This window comes from Fukomys damarensis, unplaced genomic scaffold (assembly GCF_012274545.1).
Source record: "Fukomys damarensis isolate Sample0158 unplaced genomic scaffold, DMR_v1.0_HiC HiC_scaffold_10, whole genome shotgun sequence".
Taxonomy (NCBI): Eukaryota; Metazoa; Chordata; class Mammalia; order Rodentia; family Bathyergidae; genus Fukomys; species Fukomys damarensis.
This window is the reverse complement of record NW_022900922.1, coordinates 12,365,341-12,393,049: the sequence shown is the minus strand read 5'-3', so window position 1 is coordinate 12,393,049 and position 27,709 is coordinate 12,365,341. Positions and strand designations below refer to the sequence as shown.

The 27,709-nt window shown below is 38.3% G+C and overlaps 1 protein-coding gene across 1 annotated transcript in view; it reads right to left on the bottom strand.

Moving 5' to 3' along the window:
• The window catches only part of B3galnt2 (beta-1,3-N-acetylgalactosaminyltransferase 2), a 63,420-nt gene extending 35,770 nt beyond the window's left edge, over window positions 1-27,650 (bottom strand). Inside the window, exons 1-4 of the mRNA XM_019207186.2 lie at window positions 27,575-27,650; window positions 17,772-17,919; window positions 12,040-12,140; window positions 8,272-8,465 (exon numbers count right to left, since the gene is read on the bottom strand). Coding sequence (XP_019062731.2) covers window positions 8,272-8,465; window positions 12,040-12,140; window positions 17,772-17,919; window positions 27,575-27,650 — 519 coding nt within the window. The remainder of the gene's footprint in view (window positions 1-8,271; window positions 8,466-12,039; window positions 12,141-17,771; window positions 17,920-27,574) is intronic.
• Window positions 27,651-27,709: the final 59 nt, after the last annotated feature.

Below are 27,709 nucleotides of genomic sequence, written 5' to 3'. Positions count from 1 at the left end.
AGTACTTCATTTTATTAAAAATAAAACACATCTTTTTTTTTTTTTTTAGACAGGGTCTCACTATATAGTTGAGACTGACCTGGAACTCATTATTTAGCCAAGGCTGGCCTTGAACTCATAGCAATCCTCCTGCCTCAGCCTCCTGAGGGCTGGGATTGCAGGTGTGCGCCGCCACACCCGGCCCACAAAACACATCTTTTTTATCCAGTCTCCAGTTGATGGGCAATTGCACTGTCTCCAAACTTTAGCTATTACAAACTGTGCCTCTATAAACACAGGTGAGCATGTATCACTGCAGTATGATTCTTTTAATTCTTTTGGGAAGATTCCCAGCAGAGGGACAGCTGGATCAAATGGGACCTTCTAATCCTAGTTTTTTGAGATATTTTCATATTGATTTCCACAGTGGTTGCACCAGTCTGCACTCCCACCAACAGTGAAGAAGGGTTCCTTTCTCCCTACAACCCCGCCAGCATTTGTTATTGTTTGGTTTCTTGGTAGCAGCCATTCTTTGTGGGGTGAGGTGGAATCTCAGTGTTGTTTTCATCTGCATCTCTCAAATGACCAGTGATGTTGAACATTTTTTCATATGTTTATTTGCTCCTTTTACTTATTTGTCTTAGAAATGTCTGTTCATTTCAGATGCCCACTTTTGAAATGAGTCTTTATATTGGGGGGGGTCTGATTTTTTTGAGTTCTTTATATATTCTAGATAGTAGACCTTTGAGTAACAGCCAGTAAAAATTTTTTCTCTCAGCTCTGCTTGTAATTTCTCTGGCAGTGCAGAAGCTTTTTAAAAAGATGAGATCCCAGTTGTTGATTTTTTGTGCTACTGAGTATTTGTTCATAAAGTCTTTTCCTATGCCAATATCTTTAAGAGTTCTACCTAACTTATCTTCTGTCAAGTTTAGTGTTTTTTTTTTTTTCTTTTTGGTACGGGGGATCGAACTTGGGTCCTTGTGCTTGCAAGGCAGGTGGCAGAACCACTGAGCTAAATTCCCAGCCCTAGTGTTTCTGCTTTTTTGGTACCGGGGATTGAACTCGAGTCCTTGCGCTTGCAAGGCAGGCCACTGAACCACTGAGTTAAATCCCCGGCCCTCTGTTTTAATATTTGTATCTTTAATCCAATTGAATTTTAGTTTAGTGCATGGCGAAAGTTACAGGTCTAGTTTTAATCTCTGACAAGTTGAAACACAGTTTTTTCAACACCACTTATTAAAGAGGCTATCTTTCCTCCAGTGAGCATCATTGTCTCCTTTGTTAAAGGTGAGGTAGCTGAGTATGTCAGGAGTTGTTTCTGCATCTTTTAATCTGTTCCACTGATCCTCAGGTTTGTTTCTTTGCCAGTACCATGCTGTTTTTATCACAATGGCTTTGTAGTATATTTTCAAGTTGGGGATTGTGATACCCTCTCTCATGCCTCTGTAGCCTACAAGTCCTTTTGCTATTCTAGATCTCTTCTGGTTCCAAATGCATTTTTGGATTGTTTTCTCTAGTTCTGTGAAATATACTATTGGGATTTCAATGGGGATTCCATTGAATCTGTATTGCAGTTTTGGAAGTATGGCCATTTTTACTATACTGATTCTTCCTACCCAGGAACAAGGGATGTCTTCCTTTTTTTATAACCTCTTCAATCTTTTTTCAGAGTGCTGTACTTCACAATGTAGAGGTCTTTTGTTTCCTGTTAGATTGCTTCCTAGATATTTCATTTTTTGGATCTTATTGTGAAAGGGATTGTTTCCCTAATTTCACTCTCAGTGAGTCTGTTATTTGTATACAAGAAAGCTATTGATTTTTCAGTGTTCACCTTGTATCCAGTTACTTTACTGAATCTGCCAATTAAATCTAGAAGTCTTTTGGTGGAGTTTTTTGGGTCTTCTATGTAGAGTATCAAATAATGACAGTTTAACTTCTCCCTTTCCTATCTTTATAGCTTTTATTTCTTTCTCTTGTTACTGCCACTACTCTTTAAATTCAATGAAACTGCAAGGGAAGCAATACTTCCAAATTCATTGCTGAAAGCAAGTGTTATTTTGATTCCAAAATCAGGGAAAGACCCAACCAAAAAGAGAGAATTACAGGCCAATCTCCCTAATGAACACAGATGCAAAAATCCTCAAAAAGATACTGGCAAAGAGAACACAGAGGGTCATCAAGATCATACACACTTACCAAGTCTGATTTATCCCAGGGATGCAAGGATGGTTTAACATACATAAATCAATAAATGTAATACTCTATATTAGCACAGTCAAGGACAAAAACAATATCATCATCTCAATAGATGTAGAAAAAGCATTCGAAAAATTCAACACCCATTCATGATAAAAACCCTGCAAAAAAACTGGTATAGACTGTCTTTATCTTAACTTGATAAAAGCTATCTATGAAAAGCCAACAGCCAACATCATACTAAATGGTCAAAACTGAAAACTTCACACTAAAATCAGAACACGACAAGGATGTCCACTGTCACCACTTCTGTTCAATATAGTTTTGGAAACATTAGCCAAGGGCAATTTAGGGAAACTCTGTCTAAAAAAGCGGGGGGGATAAAATTCAGTGCAAAGCTCTGGGTTAAATCCCAAAACAAAAACAAAACAAACCTTCATAAGATAATATCCACTAAACAAAAAAGGGAATATAAAAGAGAACTGATTCTCAGGATATCTGTTTGCTTTGTGCACTCCCATTTCTTTCAGCTGAGAAAATTGTCTTATTCTCATGGCTATCTTTATATACTAAGGTGCCACAAGTAAAACTTCTGTTAAAGCAGTCAAGACTATGTAGAAGTTTACAATGGACAAGTCACTGTAGTTGTCTATTTCTTTCATGAACACCAGTTCTTAGCAATGTACTTAGGACATATTTTGCACTATGATGTGTGACCCACTTATCCCATTGTCCATGCCACTTTCTGGAGAAGTTCTGGAAGTTCTTTTATGTCTATACAAGGTGACATCAAAAATATGATACGTGCTGCTGCCCAGTGCCATCCAATGAAAAGGCAAGATCATAAAAAAATTACATCGTGTATCATATTCCTACCGTATTCACCAGATCTGGCACTATTTGACTTCTGCTATTCCCCAAAGTCAGAGTGACTGAAAAAGGTAAATGTTCTGAATCAATTTAGAACATCAAGGCAGTTAGGACAATGCAACTAAAGACACGCCCAAAATAAATCTTCCAAACTCCTTCATAAAGTAGCAAGAATGATGGGATGAGTGTGTCCAAAGAGAGGGGGATTAATGGCAATGTGTCTTTTTTTTTTGAAACAGTCTCACTATGCAGTTCAGGCTGACCTTAAACTTACTATATAGCCCAAGCTGGCCTGCAACTCTCGACAATCCTCCTGCCTCAGCCTCAGTGCTGGGATTACAGGTGTGCTCCACCAGGCCTAGCCCAGTGTGTCTTATGGTGTAATAAAAATTTTTTTAATTTAAACATTCACTTTTTTTTTTCATTACATTTCTTATGTGTATCCATGAACCCTTTAGGACCTTCTACCAGTTCTTTTTGAGCACAAAATATTACTAACTCCTCTCTGGCTAAAAATACAGCAACTAAAAGTTTCAACACGATCAAAATACTGTGTTTGAACTAAACTTCTTTACTGGCAACCCAAGCATTACAAATTATTTTTTTAAGAAGACCATACCGAGACAATTTAGTTGAATCAAAAATTCAACATTAATCCTAATTTCTAGATAAGGATAACAATGAATTCACAATCAGTGCAATTTCAGCTACCTGCCTGAGTTTCAGCATCAATAAATTTTTGTGTGTATGTACGGGGAATTCTGGGGCTAGAACCTGACCTCCCACATAATATGGTAGTGGTTTATCTCTTCGCTACCCCACTCTCCATTCAATGAGTCTTTTCTTTAATTAATTTTTTTTTGGGGGGTGAGACAGGGTTTCCGATATGTACTTCAGGCTGGCCTTAAACTCATTATGTAGTCCAGGCAAACCTGCTCCCTCAGCCTCCTGAGTTCTGGATTACAAGTGTTCAGTATCTTGACACACAGACTACTACAGCTGAGAAACTTGACAAAGCTCTACTCACTATAGTCCAGGGGCTGGATTCATTTGTTCCCTCTATTATGTCTATCAATACACTCAAAACTATAACTTCTAAAGAAGAAGCAAAAAAAAATTTAAACTTAAATTAATCTTTATATTTACTAGGGCCTTCCAAGACTAATTCTACAGATAACAACTATGAACTCAGGACAAAACTTAAAAAACAATGACCTAAAAGCACTGGAACTGGATCAAACAGGAAGAACATGGAGGAGAGTAACACGTGAAGAAGGAAACTGGATAAGTTTCCCATGTTTCTTTCTTTTTTTTTTTTTTTTTTTTTACCAGGGATCGAACTTGCAAGGCAGGTGGCGGTACCACTGAGCTAATCCCCAGCCCAGCCCACCTTCTTTACTGATTTTTGTCCAAAGGTAGAACTCTAGGGTAACTAAAAGGCTGAATAAAAACCTGTAGTCTTTCTGCCTGAAAAATTAAAGGACAGAGGAAAAGAAAACATCAGCTAAAAAGTGAAGGGGAATCCCCCGCATAGCATGAACTTTGCACAGAGGGACAGCCACAAATTCTACACACCAACTCCGCCCAAATCTGTGGCTGACTCATGAAACACACATTTGAAGCCAAACTCAAAGCAGTCCATGTAAGGCCAAAACTGAATATAGAGATTTCAGCTGCTGTTCACTGCAAGAAAAGCAGTTTGGAATCTGTGTCTGGCCAATTTAACTGCCTGCTAAAACAAAACAAGTAAAAAAAAAATCAATACTCTTTGAGGAATAAAATGGAATCCAGGGCTCCTACACCCAATCATTCACAGTACCCAGGCTTTAATCCAAGGTACCAGATATACAACAGAAAAAGATTATGATACTCAAGAGAAAAAGATGATGATCAGTAAAGATCATTAAAGACCCCGAGATAACTTGGAATAAACCCACTAGGGTTTTTTTTTTTTAAGTAGTTATAGCACAGTCCTACTAGACAAAAACATGCTCAAAATTAATGAATAACACAGAGATTTTAGAGAAATCAAAACTGTAAAAAAAAAAGAACTGAAAACTGAAGAAGTGTATTTAAAATAAACCTAAAATTAAAGGTTCATTGAGTAAGCTTAACTGCAGATTTGAGATGGCAGAAAAGTTAGTGAATTTAAATATAGATTAACAGAATGTAAAGCTGAAAAAAATGGAAGGAAAATGAAAAAAACTCCACAGATTTGCGACCGGTAGGGAAAATACTTAGAGATCTAGCATACAAGTAACCGGAATCTGAGAAAGAACAGATGGAATGAGTGGCCCTGGAAAAAGTTCTGAAGCAGTTATCAGCTGAAAATTCTCCAAACTTGGTAAAAGATGCACATTTAGATTTAAAAAACTTGGGAAGTCCTGAGCAGAAGAGACATACAAAAACGACCGCAAGGTACAATAATCAAATTATTTAAAACCAAATATAAAAGTAGCCCCCAAACAAAGGAACAGTCGCACCACTAATGAGAACAGTTATCGAAGGATGGTGACATCTCACCAGAAACAATGGAGGCCAAAAACATGGAGATAAATCATTAAAATACTGGAAAAGAAAACAACAATCACCACCCAAAATTTCATATCCAGAAAACAATCCATGAAAATAGAGTAAAATTAAAATATTTTCAGAAAAATGAAAACTAAGCAAATTCAGCAGCAGCAAATATTATCAGAACTAAAGGTAGATTATAGCAGAGAGACATTTAGGTATTCACAGACAAACAATAGAAATGCTAACTATGTGGGGAAATACAAGACTTTCTCTACAATCCTTTAATATACACTGTTTAAAGCAAAAAATATATACTGTAAGATTTAGTGCACATATACGATACAAAGCGGAGTAATGGGAACAAATTCATGATGTTAAATGGAACTCTAAGCATCTCTAAGACTGAAAAATCTGGGATATGTATTATAATCCTTATGTCAACCATACACAAAAGTAGTAACATGGAACTAGCTAAAAAGCCAACAGAAAAATTAAAATAAAATTCTAAAAAATATATTTAACCTCAAAGAAGGCAGAAAAGGAGGAACAAAAAGGAGAATCAAACAGAACACAAGTGATAATATGAAACTTGTAATCTGGGGCTGGGGATTTAGCTCAGTGGTTCTGCCACCTGCCTCTCAAGCACAAGGTCCTGAGTTCAATCCCTAGTACCAAAAAAATAAGAAAAAAGTTGAAATCTGACCACTGTGACAATTATTAAATGTAAACAGAGTAAATATTTCCTATAAAAAATACTAGAGATTCTTAAGTGTTTATAAAAAGAAAAGCCCCCCCCCCTTTTGATGTGTATAAAATACAATTTCTAATAATAAATAAAATGCAATTCATCACAGTAACAAACTAAAGGATAAAAACCTTGGAAACAGTCTGGGTTCCCACCAACACTAGAATGGATAGGTAGCCTATACTTATATTTATTTATTTTTGGTACCGGGGATTGAACTTGGGTCCTTGTGCTTACAAGGCAGGCTAGCCTATACTTTTAGGCTACTACTCAGCAATTAAAAAGAATGAAAAGGGAAAATTCACTAATCATATAACATGATGAATAGTTTCAAAATGTGGAGTAACAGATGATGTATATAATAGAGCACTTCTGTAAGCTTCCCGTTTATATATGAAGTCCCAGAATAGATAAAATCAGTCTATGGCAAAACAAAAAAATCTGAACAGTGGCTGCCTTTGGGCAATAGGAAAGGAACTGACTGCAAAGGAACATAAGAGAACTATCTAGGATCACATGCTTCAGGTAACGACAGAAGCTTGGGTTAAACAGGTTATAGAATTTAAAACTGCATGCACATTCCACTTTATGTAGTTTAAGAACAATAAAAAAATTAAACTCTAGCTAACGATATGCACGCCAAAGCACTCAAGGGTGAAGTGTACCAATGTGTGAAACACATTTTAAAAAGATGAGAAGGCCAGGGATTTAGCTCAGTGGTTCCACTGCCTGCCTCGCAAGCACAAGGACCTGAGTTCAATTCCCGGATCCAATAAATAAATAAATAAAAAGATAGATTTATTTTGCATTTTCAGTATTTTTAAAACCCAGAAACAGATCTTTTCCAATACAATTCCATTCTACACTCCTTCTGATATATCATGTGATAAAATTGGATCTCCCCAAATCCAGAAAAAGAGTAACCACAATTGTTCTGAATTTTTCTTCTTCTTACATTTTTATTACAAAAATCTCTTAGCCCTTTGTTGTAAATTTTTAGGGTTGGAAGAGATATAATCCTAAGAGGCCCCCAATTTTTTTTGTCTTTTGAGACAAGGTCTCACTACATAGCCTAGGCTGGCCTCAAACTTGCTGTGATCCTCCTGTCTCAGCCTCCTGAGTGCTGGGATTACAGGTGTTCACCACCACACTCAGCTACAAGGTCCCAAATTTTTATACCCATCACAAACTTCTGAGCTTTTGGATTGGATTTTTTTGTTGTTGTTTTTTTTAACCCAGGGATTGAACTCATGCCCTCGTGATTGCGAGGCAGGAAGCAGAACCACAGAGCCAAATCCCCTGCCCTGGAAATTTCTAATCTAGTCCAACATTTTTCTTTTCTAGATATAATGCATTTATTCACAGTTAACCTCTTTTCAAACCAGTAGTATAATTATATTTTTGTTTGCTTGTTTTGGTTTTTTCTTTTTTCTTTTTTTTCAGCTTTAATTGAGTTTATTGGTACATTTTAGGGATACAGTACAGTTACATTCATTATTGGGATCTTGTACCTCTACATGACAAGTCTTGATTCTCATTTTTGTTTTGGTTTTTTTTGAGACAGGGTTTTACTTTGTAGGTGAGACTGACCTGGAACTCACTGTGTAGCCCAGACTGGTCTCAAACTCACAGCAATCCTCCTGCCTCAGCCTCCCGAGTGCTGGGATCACAGGTGTGTGCCACCACGCCCAGACAGTAGTATAATTTTTTGCACTACAACGTATTCTGCATTTAGTCAATAAAGGAAGAAAGGTGGAAGTCTCTCTCAACAAAAGAGAATTTTTTTTTGGTACCAGGGATCAAGCTAGGGTCCTTACACTTGCGAGGCAGGCAGCAGAACCACTGAGCTAAATCTCCAGCCCAAGAGAGAATTATATACTCTTCCTATCTACGGCATACCATAAGGAAAAGTTAGGTTATGGAACAAGGAAAACATAGGATGTTCTGTAGAAAGTAGTGCTTACCTCCTGTTCTGCCTGATAAAGCTTCACTGTGATGTTCCTCTGGAAACCCACGTCACCGGTGTCGTAGAACACCCCGAGACTGGTAATAATGATTGGGTAGAGAACTCGGAAGCTCACACTGACAACTCGGTCCTCGGAGAGCTCTGATGTAGCATCTTCAGAAAGACTGAATGCCTCAATTTCCTGATTCAAAACTAAGGAAGGAGAACAAGAGTTTTAAATAATCAAAATAATGCTGGGGATTTAGCTCAGTGGTTCTGCCACCTGCCTCACAAGCACAAGGACCCAAGTTCGATCCCCAGTACCAAAAAATAAAAAATAAAAAATGTAAGTCTATATAATCAAACTGATATGAACTAGTGAAGTAGCCTTTAACAGTAAGATCTAACAGATCAGTTTTGTTATATGATTCTTTCACAAATGGCAGAAATTTTTACAAAATTCTTCAGAATCATGAATGCTCCTAGAAAAACAAACCTATTTTGAAATTTAACCATGAACTTTTCATGTAAATCATTATTCAATCATCACAACTGCTTTAGCAGATTTTTTGCATACATGTGTATGTATATATACGCAGATGCATAAATATCATAGAATTAAGGCAACTGGAGGGCATCTATTTGAAAGGAATGGACAAAAAGGCAATAAACACAGTACTAACTACAGTTACAAATAATCAGTAAATTTTGAGTCAGGCACAGTGGTGCACACCTATAATCCCAGCAACTGAGGTTGAGGGAGGAGTACAAATTCTAGCCCAGCCTATGCAACTTAGCAATGCCTTGTCTCAAAATAAAAATTATAATAAAAAAATTTTAAAATGGCTGAGGATGTAGCTCATTACGAAGGCCCTGAGTTCAATCCCCAGTATCAGTGGGGGAAAAATATCAGTAAATTTGGTCTTGTTCTACAAATTCTGATGTTTTATTTCTTTTTAGGCAATTTAAGATATTTGTGACAAATCAGGCAACTGTTACAGTACAGTAGTAGCTAGAATCACTTCAAACAACACTGAAAAATTCTTGCTGTACAATATTGATAAAAGACAAGCACAGTAAACACAGAAAGCATTTCTGACTGCCTACCTGTGATGCTACCACCAAATTCACATTTTCACAACTTCCCCCTGTGGGGGAGGAATTTGTTTTCAGTCTAAAGACTGAGAAATTGACACAGTAATTTGCCCAATGTCACCGAAAATGGCAGTCAGGAGTCATACCCAGGACTAAGGACTCCCAAGTCAGTGGTTTTCTATTCCTCCCCAGTTGCCTAATCAGTGTCCAAACAGTCCTTTTCAAGTAATTTCTAATTCTTTAAGTGTATCAAGATAGATTATAAGGGCAGTTAATATGGCAGAGACTACCAGTGCTATTTTGAGAAATACGATCTTTAAAAAAAATTATATCAAAGTTCTTTGTGCCTTTTACGGCTGTAGTTTTCAAACTTTGCTGATTATACCACTTCATAAGTTAAAAAAAAAAATCTGTACTCATATCCATATATTTACTTACAAAATAAATACAAATACTAGGGACCAGAAATGTAGCTCAGTATTGCCTAGCAAGTGCAAGGCCCTGAGTTCAATCCCCAGTACAAAAATAAACACATACATACATACAAATACTGTAGTCATACTCAGTATTAATAAAAATACTTTATTTTCAGATAAATAAAAATTGTAGTTCAGTGGTAGTTTGCTTAGCATGCAGGAGGCCCTGGGTTCAATCCTTAGCTAAAAAAAAAAAAAAATTAGTAACAAATAAAATTTGTATTTTCTTCCCGAATTCCCACAGGTCATTTGGATCTTCCCTTTTAGAGTTACACTTGGTAGATGCTCAATAAAATATAACTAAAGGGGAAGTGATGGCTTCTACTCAATTACAGGAAATCTTTTCTCTCCTGAGACAGAGTTTCACTATGTAGTTCAGACTGCCCTGGAACTTACTGTGTAGCTTTCCTGAGACAGAGTTTCACTACGTAGTTCAGACTGCCCTGGAACTTACTGAGGCTGATCCTCCTGCCTCAGGCTCTTGAGTGCTGGGATTACAGGCGTGCACCACCGCACCTGGCTTGTTGCTTTATTTTTGAGATGAGGGTCTCACTACATTGCCCAGGGTGATCTAGAACTCCTGGGTTCAATGTGATCTTCCCACTTCAGCCTCCCAACAGCTGGGACTATACATGTTCAAATGTGCCAGGCTGGTTAATGCTGTTGTTTTGATAATACTATTAATCAAACCTTCTACACATCACAGTATCATGATGAACGCTGTGATCTACAGGTAATGAAATAACCCTAAATGCTTTCAGGAAAATAAAAGATAAAATTAGTGTTTGTGTGTGTGTACAAATATTTTTTAAAAAACTTTTATTACTACATTTGCAGTTCATGCAGTTTATAATCATGTTGGGAAGTAGTTACAGCTACATACCACAGCTTGTTTTTTTTTTTTTTAATTCTCTTCCCCTTCCCACCCGCTCCCTCCTAATTAATAGAGAAGTCTATTTCTTTACTGTTTTTGCCATCTTTGGTGGTGGGGGGGTACCAGGGATTGAACCTGGGACCTTGCACTTGCCAGGAAGGCAGCAGAACCACTGAGCTAAATCCCAGGCCCTACTCCTTTACTGTTAATGAATAATGGCATTCAAAATAATAACTTCTAGATTTTCTTCTTCTTCTTTTTTTTTTTTGCATTGCTGGGAATGGAATCCAGGGCCTGGGTTCTGTTAAGGGCTCTGCCGCTTAGTTCCATCTGCCTAGCCCTGGAAAATTCAAAGGTCACAACTTTTTCTAGTTGCTGTTTGGTTTGGTTTTCACTCATTCTTTTTTTTTTTTTGGTGTACCAGGGATCAAACTCAGGTCCTTGCGCTTATGAGGCAGATGGCAGCACCACTGAGCTAAATCCCTGGCCTCTCGTTCATTTATTTTTGAGAGAGGATATCACTGTGTAGTTCAGGCTGGCCTTGGACTGAGTAACCCAGGCTAGCCTTAAACTCATGAAGATCCTTCTGCCTCAGCCTCCTGAGTGCTGGGATTATAGGCATGCACCAACATGCCCAGCTGGTTTTGATTTTCAAGCATATCTTGTTGTAGGACACCACATCATCACTAATACAACATTTACGAGGTGCATAATATTTTTGGTTCCCCATACGTATACATAACCATAAAGGTTTGACAAAATTTAAAATAATACATCGTAATCAACACATGAGATACTGGAAAAGCCGAACATCTCTTGGAATCATAGATGCACATAACAGGAAGGGCTAATAAAGACAACTTACAACTTCCCAATATTAGTTCCTTGGTGACACACAGAAAATCTAATTAGAATCTATTTTCTTCATCATCAGAATCCCCACCACTTTCAAGAAACAGAAAGTATTACTTGTGTTAATTTCTTACTCTGTTTTGCAGAAGCACTACCAATGACCTCAACAGAAAGTTGACTCACAACATTTGTATCAATGCTATTATAAATCCACTGGTAAAATCAGCAAATTCTTCAAAGTGCGAAGTTCAGTAACTCATTTATCTAAGCATAAAGAATTTCTAGATGCATTTTAATAACTTTAAATATTCTACCAGACCCTGGAATTCTGTACCTGTGAAGAATCTCTATAGATTCCTGGATTAGTCAATCTAAGAAGAGGGATAAAACTCAAATTTTGATGGCAAAAACAGATTCCATACTATTAAGTTTAGCAACTTTTATTCATCACTGAACTTCAGATGGCAGTCTCTGGCAGAAGACAACTCACCTGGACTTGTGATGTTGAGCAGCTTACAGGAGTAAGGGTCCTCCCTGTCTTCCACAGGCACTGCACAGCCATGAGCACCTATTATGAACTTCACAAGCACACTGAGAGATGCGTTGGCATTAACATCGGTTACTTATCTTCACCTTATACATGAACATTTCCTCAGGCTCATTTTAGAGCTTTTACTTTAAGACATGAAGTATTTATGAGGATTAATCTCTACCGGTATTCTAGTATAGCAAAAAAGGGGAACATCAAATTGCTAACTAACACCTGACTTGTGTGTGAGCTTTCTCCTATACTATCGTATTAAAGCAAGTGTGAAAGTTTGCTCTGGCTAGCAGTGCCTGCTCATGCTATCTATAAGTATACTGTGTTGGGCCACGGATTTAGCTCAGTGGTTCTGTTGCCTGTGCCCTGCAAGCACAAGGTCCCAAGTTCAATCCCCAGTACCAAAAAATTAAAAAATAAAAAATAAAATAAAAGTATACTGCATTAACATCTCAAGAACAATCCCTATCTTAGCAGGGAGTGGTGGCCTACGCCTGTGATCTAGCACTGGGGAAGCTGAGCCAGGAGGATCACTGTGAGTCCAAGGCCAGCCTGATCTACACAGTGAGTTCAAGGACAGCCTACATTACATAGCAAAACCCTATCTCAAAAAACAAAACAAAACAAAAACAACTATCCATACCTCGAACTTTCCTTTTCTTTTTGTGGTATTGGGGATTGAACTTGGGGCCTTTGAGCTGAGCAGCTTTGAGATAGGGTCTTGCTAAATTGCCCAGGCTGAGCTCAAATTTGTGATCCTCCTGCCTCAGGCTTCCAGAATGCTGGGATTATAGTCTTGGGCCACTATGTCTAGCTTTTCTGTTTTTTTGTTTTTCTATTTTAGCAGGTCTTCCTTCTGCTCAAGATTAGTCTTTCTATCCCCCAAGATGAGGTCCCCACCACTCCCAGACGTTTCCTTACTGGTTACCCTGTAACTCTTACCTTCCACATTATAAAAACCCAGAACATGATCTAAGGTCTGCCCTTAAATTTCTTCTCCACCTGCCCACTCTTCCCTTCCTCTTCTTGGACAATATTATTTATTCTAAAGGACTCAACTAGCCTACAAATGATGTTTGAGCTACTAGCTCTCATTTAGACCTACCCACTGAGTAAAAGATCCATAAATTCATTGGATGTCTTCACCTACATTACCCACAGGCAGTTGTGCTCTGAAGCCTGCTAGTCCTGCCTTGTGAGAGCAACTATCATATTTTCAGGAATTTTGAGAGATGGTTATTCAGCAGATTTTCTTAAAAACTGAATTACATAAACTTACATTTAAGTATATTATGAACAAAAGAAACCGTCAAACTCATCATTTTCTAATTTTACTACATTTTACTATTATCAGTCTCTTGAGAATATTTGCATCTTTATATGTACGATGAATATTACGTGGCGTATTATGTACATCTTTCCCCAATTCTGCATTCAGTAATATCATCTTAGTTTCTTGAAATCGGTGTTGGTGGGACTATCTAGACCACTGAAACTGTCAAACAATAGAAGTGTTTGATATATTGTTTTCTTCATTGTACAGACTCAAAAGAACATGCAAAAAAGTTAATAATGCAAATTAAACATAGTGCACTCTATCTGGAGCTATATTGTGAGTAGTACAAAAAAAGGGAGAAAATACTCTTCCAATGTTCAAAGATTATTATGATTCAGCAAAGAAGTCACTGGCTTCATGGATCAAAAGTAAAATTCTGACGTACCTTAGTTGTCCTATAGTTTCACTTGTTAAAGTAAATATCTGTGTTAGAACTACACTTTGTCAATTGCAACCATGAATTGGTAACAGAAGAGTCTGGCAAACAAAAGCATTCTATTACAATCAGTTCACCAGGGACTTAGCTCAGTGGTTCTGCCGCCTGCCTTACAGTTTATGTCACAGGATTTACTAATATAATAAAGAGCACTATGTTATTATTCTTCAAGCATGTGTTACACCTTTTATATCAGCACAATTTATAATACATATATGCATACATATATGCATACTCTGTTCCAGAGAACCAGCCAGTAAGCATGTTCCAGTACACTGCTTCCTGTAGGGCCCTCAAACTCAACATGTTGAGCTGCTTTTCCCATGAGAGGTGCTCTTCGCATCTAGCACTCAGATGGAGTGAGGACCACTATTCTCCGAGGCACAAAGCTAGTAGTCACTCTAGATGCTTCCTGTTCGTTCCATCCTTACCTTCCACTTAACCCTCCATAGGCTTACTTCTCTCAGGCATAGGTCTGCCCTCTTTTCTCATTCTTTTTATTTAGTACATTTATTAGTACATTTTAGGTATATAATACAGATACATTGAATGGGATCGTGTACCTATATATAACTTAGCAGGTTATTTTTCCCCATTCCCCAGCCCTTTCCTCAGCCTCTCCACCCTTCCCTTACAAAGATACTGTTTCCATGTTTTTCTTTTTCACATATTTTTTCTTTTCCCTTTTCACCTTCCCCTACCCCTCCCACTTCCTCCACTCTTAACTTTTCTTCCTATTATATAATATCAATTATACATCTTGATCCTTATTTACATTTTTATTTTCTTTCTTTCTTTTTTCTTTTTTGGAGACAGGGTCTCACTATGTAGTTGAGACTGACCTGGAACTCACTATGTAGCCTAGGCTGGTCTCCGGCTCACAGTGATCCTCCTGTCTCAGCCTCCCGAATGCCGGGATTACATCTCATTCTTTCTTAACAGGGTCTCACTATGTAGCCTAGGCTGGCCTTGAACTCAAGATCCTAGGGCCTTAGACTCCCACGTGCTGGAATTACAAGTGTATGTCACCACACCTGCTCTCCTCTCTTTACATAACCTTTCTCTCTGTCACTCCTTTCTTCCCCGGCTTCCTCCCTAATACTCACCCCCTCAATAACCCTTACCCCCATAAAAACTCCTGTGCTCTAGTTGCATAGGATTGGAGTTTTCCAAATACTCTAGGATTATTTTATATTTCATAAGACCTGTAACATTTTACAACACTATTACATCTATTTCCTTTCACTAAACTTCAAGCCACTCTAAAGATTCAGGCTTAACTATATTTGTGGTTCCACCACACACAACACATTACTGCTTTAAAAAGACATTTAATACCTTACATAGGTAAAACATTTAACACTCACACCAACAACATTTGGAATAAAAGTATTACTCTTCATCTTAGCCAAAAGGCTGAGAAGCAATTGGAATAAAAGTATTAAATCCACATAATTACTCTGCCCCACGAAAGCTGTTTTTGGCTAATAACTGTTTTTATATAGGTGAGCTATCATTTTCATAAAACAAACCACAAAGCTTACAAAAGCAAATGAACTACAGGTGACCCTCTAAAGGTAAATCTTACTCATTACATTTAGTTCCGAGTCATTCATTCAACAGCTGTTGAGTGCCTTATTGCTAGGTCAGTGGTGGCAAACCTATGACACCCATGCTACTTGCTTTTCTTTTAAGACAAAAGATGTTAATGTGTAAGTTTGTTTTCTTTTCCCCTTGAACTAAAACCTGTTTCAATTTAATTGCAGTACTGGTACTTTGTGTGTCTTTTCAGTTGCAGTGTGGGCATTTGTCTCTGAAAGGTTCACTATCACTATGGACTTAAATTAGGTTCTAAGTATTGGGAATATAAGAGCAAAAAACAGATGAAACCTATATTCTAGTGGGGAAAGACAAATCATTTATAAATGTACAACTAAATACAATAAACATGCCAGTTAGTGCTACGTATAATGACAGAGCAAAGTGAGGGAACACAATGGAATAGACAGGTTGCTACTTGATATGGGCTGTCTGCTATGGTAAAATGAGCAGAGTCTGAAGGAAGTTAGCTGTGAGGGCAGTCAGTGTGTTAAACCACAGTGAAGCAGCCAGCATTCAGAGAAGGTTAAAGACAACAACAGACTGTGGATTCCATTCGGAGCAAGAAAGGTAGTCAGTGAAGGGGTATGAATAGAGGATTGACAAAGTTAGTTTTAAAAGGTCATTCTGAGCTGGGCACACTTGCAAAGCACTTTGGGAAGCTGAGGCAGGAGGATCACAAGTTTTTTGTTTTTGTTTTTTTTTTTTGAGACAGGGTCTCACTATGTAGTTGAGACTGACCTGGAACTCACTATTTAGCCCAGGCTGGTCTTGAACTCACAGCAATCCTCCTGCCTCAGCCTCCGAGTGCTGGGAGTACAGGTGTGCACCACCACACCCGGCCAGGATCACAAGTTTTAAACGCTGCCCGGACAGCCCAGCAACAACCTTTCAGTGGTTCCGGTCCCTGCTTTTGTAAGCTCAGCGACCTGAGTTCGATCCCTGGTACCAAAAAAAAAACTTTTTCCGGGCGTGGTGGCGCATGCCTGTAATCCCAGCACTCAGGAGGCTGAGGCAGGAGAATCGCTGTGAGTTTGAGACCAGCCTGGGATACATAGTGAGTTCCAGGTCGGTCTCAACTACATAGTGGGACCCTGTCTCAAAAAAAAAAAAAAAAAAAGACTAGGTGGCACACACCTATAATCTCAGCACTAGTGGGGGCTGAGGCCAAGGCTAGGCTGAGCTACACAGTGAGACCCTGTCTCGAAAAACCAAAAGCATACAAACAAACATCACTTGCTGCTGTGTGAAGAACTAAATGTAAGGGGTCGGGGTCAAAGGTAGAAACGAGATTGATGTAAGGGGCTTCTGCAATGATCTAAGTGAGAGATGGTGGTGGCTTAGGTGAGGATGGCAGTGGTACATGTGAAGAGAGTCCAATTCCAAAGGCAGCACCCAGAAGATATGCTATTGGGGAGGACATAGCATATGATAGCAGCAAAATTTTGGTCTAAAGGAATTCCTACTTTCCAAGATGGGAAAAAATACAGTTTCTGGAGGTAGTGATGATTCTGAGGCCTCTCATCTATTTGCTGGACAAAAGGTTCTATTATCACTGTGATTGTACCCTAAAGAAACCTATCTTGAAAAGGAATAAAAGCCCTTATGAATAAGAGAGGAAAGCTATAAATGTTCACTGCCAGTGACAAGAAAATTCACAACCTCAGTTCACTTGTATAGCTACTCAGTCACAAAAGTGCTGGTTTAACACAATCCTGAGAGGGTTTCTCAGTCCACCGCCCACGTGTCTGCACATAACTGGGAGTACAGTTTGCATGTTTCTTTCCCCGCAGCCCCTATCTCTACAACCTTGAGGCTAGTCCCACTGAGAACACACTAAGGCCCTGGGCTCCTCACCACAGTGAGCTTGATCCCAGCATGAGGGATGCTACAAAGGTTCAGGTCTGGGTGGAAGGTCAGGAAAAAGCCAGGCACTATGCCCACACCTCAGGCCACAGAACTGAAAATGCTATGACACGGAAGTCACTAAAGCTTAGCTGTGAGAAGTCCCTGCACAGTATTCTGGAATGCAACTGGTATAGTAAATCAAAGCAAAACAGAAACCACCCTAAGCATTTATGTAAGTATGAGGTATATTAACCAATGAATACTTTCCTCCAAGTAGCTTTTGACTTCAAATCTTGGCTAAATTTACTTTTGGGGCCCAATTATATATATATATATATATATAAGAAAAGCAACATGAAACAGCCATTTCTCCCAGGAAAATTTGAATTAAGATCTCTGACTCTTCTAAATAATGTTTTTCAGAAGTTTCAAACTAGGCAAGGGAATAATTCAAAAACCTACCGTTGACTTAATGCTGGATGTTCTGTCAAATGCTTCAACCAGGTGTTTCTTATCACATTTCGAAGCTCATGGTTATTTCGAGCTGACAATACACCAACCACCATATCATAGTGACTAGATTTCCACTGAGGAAGTAAGGTAGATTGATCTATAAAAAAAAGAAAATAAATCAGAAAAAAGTCATGTCTCAATTACTGTAAGTTCAATATGTAATACAAAAAGTATTACAAATAACAAATTTATGTTTGTAGAAAACACAAATAAACAGAAGATGACTTTTTTTTTTGGTACTGGGGATCGTACTTGGGACATTGCGCTAGCAAGGCAGGTGGTAGCACCGAGCTAAATCCCCGGCCCATCAGCTTTAAAAAAAAAAAAAAAAAAAAAAAAAAAAAAACATCATAAACCCATCATCCAGAGATAAACACTAGTAACATTTTTGGTGTAGTGTCTCTGCCCTCCCCAGAGGGTAATGAACCCAAGAACACTCTACCACTGAGCAACATTCCCAGCATTTTTTGAGTCAATCTAAATTGGCCTCAAACTTCAGATCCTCCTGCTTCAGCTTTCTGAATAACTGAGATTCCAGACATGTACCATGCACATGGCTTGGTACTGTCTTGTCTTCCAAGGGACTAGGTATTTAGCTCAGTGGAGCCAAGCCCACCTCACAAGTAGAAGGTCCTGAGTTCAATTGCCGGTACCAGGAAAACATTTTTTAAAAATTACAAGAAGAAAACAGGATCAAGTCTTGTATGTATTCATGCTCACATATGTAAATTTTTCAAAAAAAAGATGTTTATGAGAATTGGTTTTAAAAGGCAATGTTGAATAAATGCTAACAGGCAGCATAAATCAAGCTACAAGTAGAATCCTGGCTCTGTCACATACAGCGGCACCATAGTTCAAGAAATTAATTCTTTCCATGATTCTGGAAATGCTTGTAATTTGGTTGCAACCAGAATCATGGAACAAATTGTGGTAAGAATTAAGTTCATGAACTGAGGCACCACCATATTACCTACAAGTTATTTAACTTATTGGGCCTCAGTGTCCTTAACTACTTCCCATAAGTAGATATGTGCATAATACTTCCCAAAAAGCTGCTGCAAAAACTAAATAAGATATGTTTAAAGCCCTCGGTTGGGTACAAGGCATACAGTAGGCCTTCAAAAGCAACAACAATAGAAAATAATGCTTTGAGAGGTGAAGTCCTATACTAAATGTTATCTATTAAATTTGGGAAGACAAAGTTGAAGGACTTCCATACTGGAAAGAATCAGAACCCTTATTTAAACCAGTAATTAACTGCTATTCCGATCAAAGTTTTATTATATGCTAAATATTTTTAGTTTAAAAAAATCAGGGGAGCTGGGGATTTAGCTTAGTGGTGCCACTGCCTGCCTTGCAAGCACAAGGTCCCGAGTTCCATTCCCCAGCACCAAAAAAAAAAAAAAAATCATGTAACAAGTCGTGTAAATGGCTGGGGTTATTTTCTGTCATAAGGTCTACCTGTATTTCTAAAATCTGTCCTTAGAAAAACAAAGAAATAGGTATGTCATCCTTACTTTGTATCACTAATTTTACAGCTTGAGCCTACACACAAGTTTATATATAGCTCTGATCAAGGATCCATTTCATCTTTATTCAGTGGTGGGAACTAATCCAAAATGTTTCCAAAAATAAATTATTGAAAGCCAAGAATCTTTACTACATCAAGCACACTTTTTTTAAGCGCTGGGGATTGAACCCAGGGCCTCACACATGCTATGCAATTGTCTACTGAGCTCCATCCTCAGCTCTTAATGCAACATTTTTATATGCCAAAGGGTCTACGTACTTACTGCATTCAGGCTAAAAACAAAAACATGTTGATACTTTATCAAACGACTAGTTAACAAAAAATCAAAAGGGTCAATCCTACTAGGACAATTTGAAGGATATTACAACAATCATAAGAATGCAACAATTTGTAAAAACCTTACTTTTCACATTAAGATACATAGGCCATATATAATAGATATATTTGTTTTAAAACCTTTTTTTTTTTTTGAGGGGGGGACAGAACTAGGACTGGAACCCAGGACCTTTGTATTGAGCTGCAACTCCAGCCCTTATCTGAGACAGGGGTCTCCATAAGTCATTAAGTTGCTAGGGCTAAGCTTGAACCTGAGATCTTCCTGTCTCAGCCTCCCAGAGCTCTTGAACCATAGGCATGTACCAACACACCTGTGTATTTTAATCTTAAGTGGAACAGAGGTACTTGTTATTTTGTGGTACCATGAATCTCACATTAAAATAAAGTCTATAAATACAGAATTTATGTTTAACATAAATCCAAATTTTCATGGATTAAACCTGTTAATAGGCCAGGTTCACAGAACATGTGAAATGCGGTAAGGATTATATACAGAATACCCATCTAATTAATGTTCACAATCCTATCAAGTAGGCACTTAGTTGATCACATGAGGAAAAAAGACAATGAATTTAGTAAGTTGATCTAAGTCAAATAACTAGTAAATGGTTTGGCTAAAACTCCATTCTTCATTACTATTCTATACTGCAGCTCATGTAATTTAGTGCAGTTTTTTGTTTTGCTGTTTGATACTTGGAATTGAACTCTGAACCCTGCACTTGTGAGGCAGGCAGTGGAACCACTGGGCTAAATCCCCAGCCCTAGAGCAGTTTTGCCGAGTTTAAATTCTGGTTTTTTTTTTGCGCGGGGGGGGGGGGTTCTTTGGTACCAGGGATTGAACTCAGGTCTTTGCGCTTGCAAGGCAGGCCACCAAATTGCTGAGCTAAATCCCTGGTCCTTAAATTCTGATCTTTCATCTATGACACTAATTTGATTAGGCAACTAGTGATAATAAGATTACTGAAGATGCTGGTTAGCACACTGCTTTTTTGTTTGTTTTGGTAATGGGAATAGAACTACGGCCCTTGCACTTGTAAAGCAGACTGCAGAACCACTGAGCCAAACCCCAGCAGCACATCATTTTTAAATTCATGGCCCAGAAACATTTTTTCTCAGGTATCTAACAATACAATGAAAAATGCACCTAGTGCTGGCACTAACTCTAAATGCACCTAAATCAGGAGGATAACCAAAAGGCTGATGTAAAACTGACAATGGTATGTCCACCTCACTCCCCACTTTTCAAAGAGAAACAGTAAATACAAACACTTTTTCATCTTTTCATTATTTCATTTTTTCTTTTCCCTTATTACCCTTCCCCTACCCATTTCACCTTCCCTATACCTTTAGCTCCTTTCTTCCCCATTTCTAAATGTCAGTAATCTTATTAGGATCTTATGTATTATTGCAGATTATTCACACCAGGAAAACTATTCAGTATTTATACATGTGTGACGTATTTATTTCACTTAGGAGTATATCTTCAATATGTATCCATTTTCCTATGAATGAATCTATTTTCTCATTCTTTATGGCTGAGTAATATTCCATTTTATAGAAAAACCACATCTTCTTTATCCAGTTTCCAATGGATGGGCAAATGGGCTGTTTCCAAGATTTAGCTATTACAAACTGTGCTGCTATAAACATGGGTGCGCATACTTCTCTGTGATATGATTCTTTTAGTTCTCTTGGAAAGATACCCAGCAGAGGGATGGCTGGGTCAAACGGAACCTCCAATCCAAGCTCTTTGAGGTATCTCCATATTGATTTTCATAGTGGTTGCACCAGTCTGTACTCCCACCAATGGAGAAGGGTTCCTTTCTCCCCACAACCCCACCAACATGTTATTGTGTGATTTCTTGATAGCAGCCATTCTTTGTGGGGTGAGGTGGAATCTCAGTGTTGTTTTCGTCGAAATCTCTCGAATGATCAGTGATGTGGAACATTTTCTCATATATTTACTTGCTGCTTTTACTTCTCTGAGAAATGTCTGTTCATTTCGGATGCCCATTTTTGAATCGGGTCTTTATATTTGGGGGGGGCTGATTGTTTTGAGTTCTTTATATATCCTTAATAGTCCTTTGTCTGAGGAACAGCTGGTAAAAATTTTTTCCCACATTGTAGATTGTCTCTTAGTTCTGCTGATGGTTTCTTTAGTACAGAAGCTTTTTAGTAAGATGAGATCCCAGTTGTTGATTCTATCTGCTAGTTCCCGTGCTACTGAGGATTTGTTCATAAAGTCTTTTCCTATACCAATGTCTTCCAGAGTTCTGCCTAACTTACCTTCCAGCAAGTTTAATGTTTCTGTTTTAATATTTAGATCTTTAATCCATTTGGATTTTAATTTAGTGCATGGCGAAAGATAAGGGTCTAATTTTAATCTGTGGCAGGTTGACATCCAGTTTTTCCCAACACCATTTATTAAAGAGGCTATCTTTCCTCCACTGAGGATGGTGAGCTCCTTTGTCAAAGATGAGGTAGCTGAGTACATCTGGGTTTGTTTTTGTGTCTTCCAGTCTGTTCCACTGATCCTCAGGCCTATTTCTTTGCCAGTACCATGCTGTTTTTATCACAGTGGCTTTGTAGTATAGTTTCAAATTGGGAATTGTTACACCTGGTGCCATGTGTCTGTTGCCTAAAATGGCTTTTGTTATTCTAGGTCTCTTATTGTTCCAAATGAATTTTTGGATTCCTTTTTCTAGTTCTGTGAAATATAGTGTCGGAATCTCTTCCTAAATGACTTACTTTGATTAGCCATCAAAAATAAGGTAGTACTGGGCCTGGGATTTAGCTCAGTGGTTCCACCACCTGCCTCAAGTTCAAGGACCTGACTTCAATCCCCAGTACCAAAAACAAAAACAAAAACAAAAAAAAAACCCTGTTTGTCCTTCAAGAGGTATTTCAGTTATTTTAAAAATTTGCTTTTTTGCAGAAACATTGTTTCCTGATAACAGATAAATTAAAAAAAAATTTTTTTTAGCCTGAATGCATTTAGGTTAAATAAGAATTTTGCCCTTTCACAGATTTTAATCTTTTGAGAAGACATTTTGAAACAAATTAATTAGAGACTCTAAAACTTTTGCATATGCTTCTTTATTAAGAAACTGAGGCACACAGGATTTGAATAACTTCTTAATGAAATGTGGTATGCTGGCTAGGAAATCAGTGTCACAACTGGCCGGTGACTGCTTTGCCTGCTTCCTGTTACTAAACTGTAAAACTGTATTTACTGCTTCAGCCTCCCAAGAACTGGGATTACAGGTATGTGCCACCACGCCCGGCTAATGAAGCCTTTTTTTGATGACTCAAATCTCTATGAAAAATTTCTCCACTGCATCCCTCCTTCAGTATTAATTCTAGCTGCTGCTTCAGTCTGGACTGTCATCTTTCACCTGGACCAACAAAAAGGTGTCTTAACTGGTTTCGCCCACACTTTTCCATAACACTGCCCCAGAAGATTTTTCTAAAAATAAGAAATATATTCAACAGTAACCATGTGGCATGGGAAAATCCCATGGATTATGGATGTGAACTATTGATCTTATTCTACCTCTCTGCCACTGTCAATCCTCCCGCTTCTAATCCCTGTCTAAGCCGCTTCCGTTCAACTGCTTGGCTCTACATGCATTTCTTTTTCCTACAGAAGTACAGGGCCTACTTTGGCCTTTTAGAGAACACCTATGTCTAGATACAGTGAAGTCAGACTTTAGAAAAATAGGTCTTTCTTGCCCCACATCAATGCAAACCAGTCCAATATACTCCTGAGTATATGTTACAAACTGTAAAACCAAGGGGGATGCTTAATAAATGTGTTAGAATGTTGCACAAGTTCCTAGCCCCCTTACCAATTTGGCTGCACACCTTTATCATCCTGTTTGTTACATGCTACAACCTCAGGGTACCTAGTTTGATTTTGGTGTCTGGAAATGGGAGGGGCTACAAAATGAAGACAAGACTAAAGGACATAGAGACAGTTCACAAAAGGCAGCAAATCATCAACAGTCTATGAAAACATCTTCAACTTAACTAGCATTCATGTTTGAAATACAGCAGTAAGATATCAGTTATCTCTTACGCTGAAATGGACACATTGGGACCTTGGGTTTGCAAGGCAGGCGGTGGTACCACTGAGCTAAATCCCCAGCTTGGACAGATGTCTTCCTAAATAAGAATCAAATAATGGGTATTTCAAGTAAACACTGAGTGATTCTAAGAAAATGACTACTCTCTTGGGGCCAGGGATTTATTAGCTCAGTGGCACTGTGCCTGCCTTACAAGTGCAAGGTCCTGAGTTCGATCCCAGTACTGCAAAAAAGGGAAAGAAAAAAAAAATGACTACTCTCTCCATCACCAGCAGTGGTAGGGCATACTGGAAATATGCAGCCAATACCTTACAATGCTAGAACATTTGTCCAGCAACTCTGTGCCTAAAAACTTGTTCTAAAGAAATAGTCATTGATACACTCAAAGATCTATGTTTATGACAGTGTCAATCACTAATAGTGAAAGACTGCAAGCTGTATGAACGTATAAAGAAGGAACTGGCTAAACAGACTGCGGTATCTGTGAGTACTAGGCAGACAATATAATTATGTTGTCAATGCCACCTGCCTCACAAGTGCAAGGTCCTGAGTTCAATCCCTGGTACCAAAAATATGTATGTTGTCAATATATCATTAAATATTGTTTTTCATCACAGGAAAATAAGCAGGCTATAAGAAGTAGGTACATATTTGTATGGTTCCACGTAAAGTACAAAAGCAATCAAAGCTCTGCAGTTAGAGATCAGTTTAGTGGTTACCATTTGGCAGGGATGGGAGAGAACAGGAAGAAGCTTCTGGGGTGTTAGCAGTTTTCTTTTTAAAAATGAGTGCTATTTAGTTTGGGGCATTCAGTTTGTGAAAATACATCAAGCTGAACAGTTACATGCATGAAAAGAATGTGTATTATACACCAAAAACATTTTTTAAATATACGAATTTTCCCTAAATAGGTATCATATGGACAGGCTTTCAAAAATAGTCTGGAAGAACAATTTTATTCTCAATTCATTCAAATCACCAAGCATCTCCTATGTTCGCTGTGCTAGACTGCATAGAGCAGCAAGCAAGATCTTTGTAAGGTTAGGAATAACTCAACTCATAGGAAGCCCCACAGGGTAATGAACATTTCTTTTCTTTAATACGTAACATATCCTGGGAGTCTGGCAATGCGCTAGGCTCTGCATTGAGAGAAGACACCCTAAAGTACATTAAAGCTAAGGTGATTGTTCAAAATAAGCCTAAGGAGTCTTTAAAAAAAATCAGAAAAAATTCTACTCTCACATGCATGCTCTTCTTGAAGGATGTCAATTAGAAAAAGGCAGAAATTTTCAAAATGAGAAAAATACACAGATCTATCAAAGGTCTAATGTAAAGGGCAGTCACCATTACACCACTACGTGTACCCTTCCCAACTCCAGATATCTCCCAAAACACAATGGCACAGCCATCAGCCACCACCCTACTACCACTTCTCTGTAAAATTCATGGAGTGTTTACTACAAATTAGGCACTATTCTGAGTGTTTTATTAATTGAATCTTCTCAATAACTACAAAATCATTGTTTAATAAGCAAGGAAACTGAAGCACAGAGATACAATTAGCACACAGGGATAATTTTGAAGAACCAGCCCCTGGCAAAATTACAAAGCAAACTCAGTTTGTTTTTTACCTACACACCCTATGCCTGTCTCCTATCAACAGATCTGAAAGCAGGGACAAAATAGCCACTGCAACACCTGCCACTCTAACTCCAAGTATTTGAGCGTATAAGCTCCATTCCTTTTCTTTGATTTCTTTCCAAATAATCTACAAAGAAAAGTCTTTGGGGGGAGAGATTACATTTTCAAAAATTAACCATTAAATAATTCCTAAGGCATTTCCAAAACCAGTATGCAGAGATTAAAACAGCCGCTAAATTCCCCTAGGACAATGGTTATCGCCTCTATTTTCCTCTACAGTCCCTGCAGGTGAGCTGGATGCCACAGGAGACAGCTTCTGCCTCACCAGTTGCTCTCCCAAACTGGTTTCAGCTGGCTAAGACAAACTACCAAATTAGAAAAGCCGCCCATTCTGGAAAGCAAGTGACTCACTCAACTCCTTGCTCAACTGTCACCTCTACAAAGTGACCTTACAAGATCAATCTATTTAAAATAGCAGCCCGTCACTCTTTATCCTCTCAAAGTTTTATTTTTATTCACCGTACTATGACTATCCCCCAACATTTGTAATTACTTCCTGATGCCGGCTTCCCTTCCAAATGGTACACTGAACGAGGGCAGGTGCTTTACAGTGCATCACTGCTGTAACTCTACACCTAGATCAGGAGCTTGCCAGAGAAAGCTCTCAAATGTCTGCTGCACCCACTGCCAGCCAGAGGGCTTTTTCTTTTAACATTCAAGGAAAGACACCTTTTCAAAACAATAACAACACTGCTTTAAGAGTAATGATGATGGAGACAGAACAACAAAACTAAATTTTAATGTTAATCTTGGAAGGATACTTGGCAAAATCTTGGCTCAGGCTCAAAATTTTAAATACGAGAGCAAAAAGGGAAAAGAAACCATGGGAAAGTGTGCAATCAAAATGCTTCTATTTTTAATTTTGAAAGTGCCAAAAGGAAAATAAGAAAATGAGGAGTCTGTCAGATTTGATTTACGTTAAAATATCCTATTTATTGTCTATCTAGATGCTCAGTATCATTCAAAGTTCATTTTATAAGTAGTATTGATCTTCCCCTCATGTTTTGTTCCTTTCTACAGTTTACCTGTTTCTTTAATCCAGCCTGTTCTAAGTGGAGAGGTAAAACTTGTTTTAAACTAAGAAACTGTCTGGCAGGTCAACAAGGATTTAAGCTTGAAAGCAAGCTTTTTGCGTTTTACTGAATTCCCAAAGACTGTTAAAGTCATAAATATTCTAAGGATGCTCTGCAAGTAGATTCCAGGATTCATACTTTTACAAAGCAACCTATAAAATACAATCCCAGCAGATGTTATCAAGCATCATATATATGGCACTCTTTGGTCAGCCCTGTTAATAAAAACATAAAGAAAACTTCGACCATTTCACAGGGTAAACTAACTGTAATACTACATTTTCACTAAATCACTTAAACAGTGTTTAATTCTATTCAAGTCACACGAGTAACCTTTCGAAAGAGCTGGTGGTTTGTTCAATAGAAAAAATTGTTACTAAAATAACTCCAATATAAACCCTTATAATAGTTTCGAGGACTGCTAAATACTTTGTAAGTAAAGGCTCAGCGCCATCTAAGTAACTGCAAATACCCAACTTTTGGATTAGAAAACAGCTGTTTTGAGGAGCGATGTTAAGGGGGTTAAAAAAAAAAAAACCCAATGCAGTTTTAAAAACATGAGTTAATTACCTCATTTGAAAAACAGCTTTCTAGGTCTCTACATGTCGGGCAAGACCTTAAAAAAGAAGACAAAAAAAAAGGGAGCCTAACGTTGGTGGAATCCGTCAACAAAACCCACTGGGAAGCCAGGGTGGACAGAGCATTCTATTAGGCTGAGAAGCGAAAAGAACAAAGATTCCATTCCCAGGAGATTATGTTTTAGAGCAAACGGGCACGAGGGTTAAAAACTGTGGTATTCCCACATCTACTTCATTAGCAGGCTACGTGATCCAAACTCCCAGGAATTCCACTTACAGCTGTGCTCTATTTCACGTCCAGATTTATTTACTCAGCTTACACCACAACCAAAAAACACAAAACACAGGGTATGCTCTCGGTAAAGTTACTCTTTAAAGCAAACTCGGCACCTTTCTCGCACAAGCACCAACACTTCCAAGATCCTCAACTTGGAGCATTAGCCCGCACAGCTCGGCGGGTGCAGGACGGTCCCGGGCGACAGACGCGCCCTCGAGCTTGCTCGACGTGGGATGAAAAGAGCCATTTGTTCTGTTTCGGGACCGAACCGGCGCGCCCGCCCAGCCTCCCGCGGGGTTCCCCAGG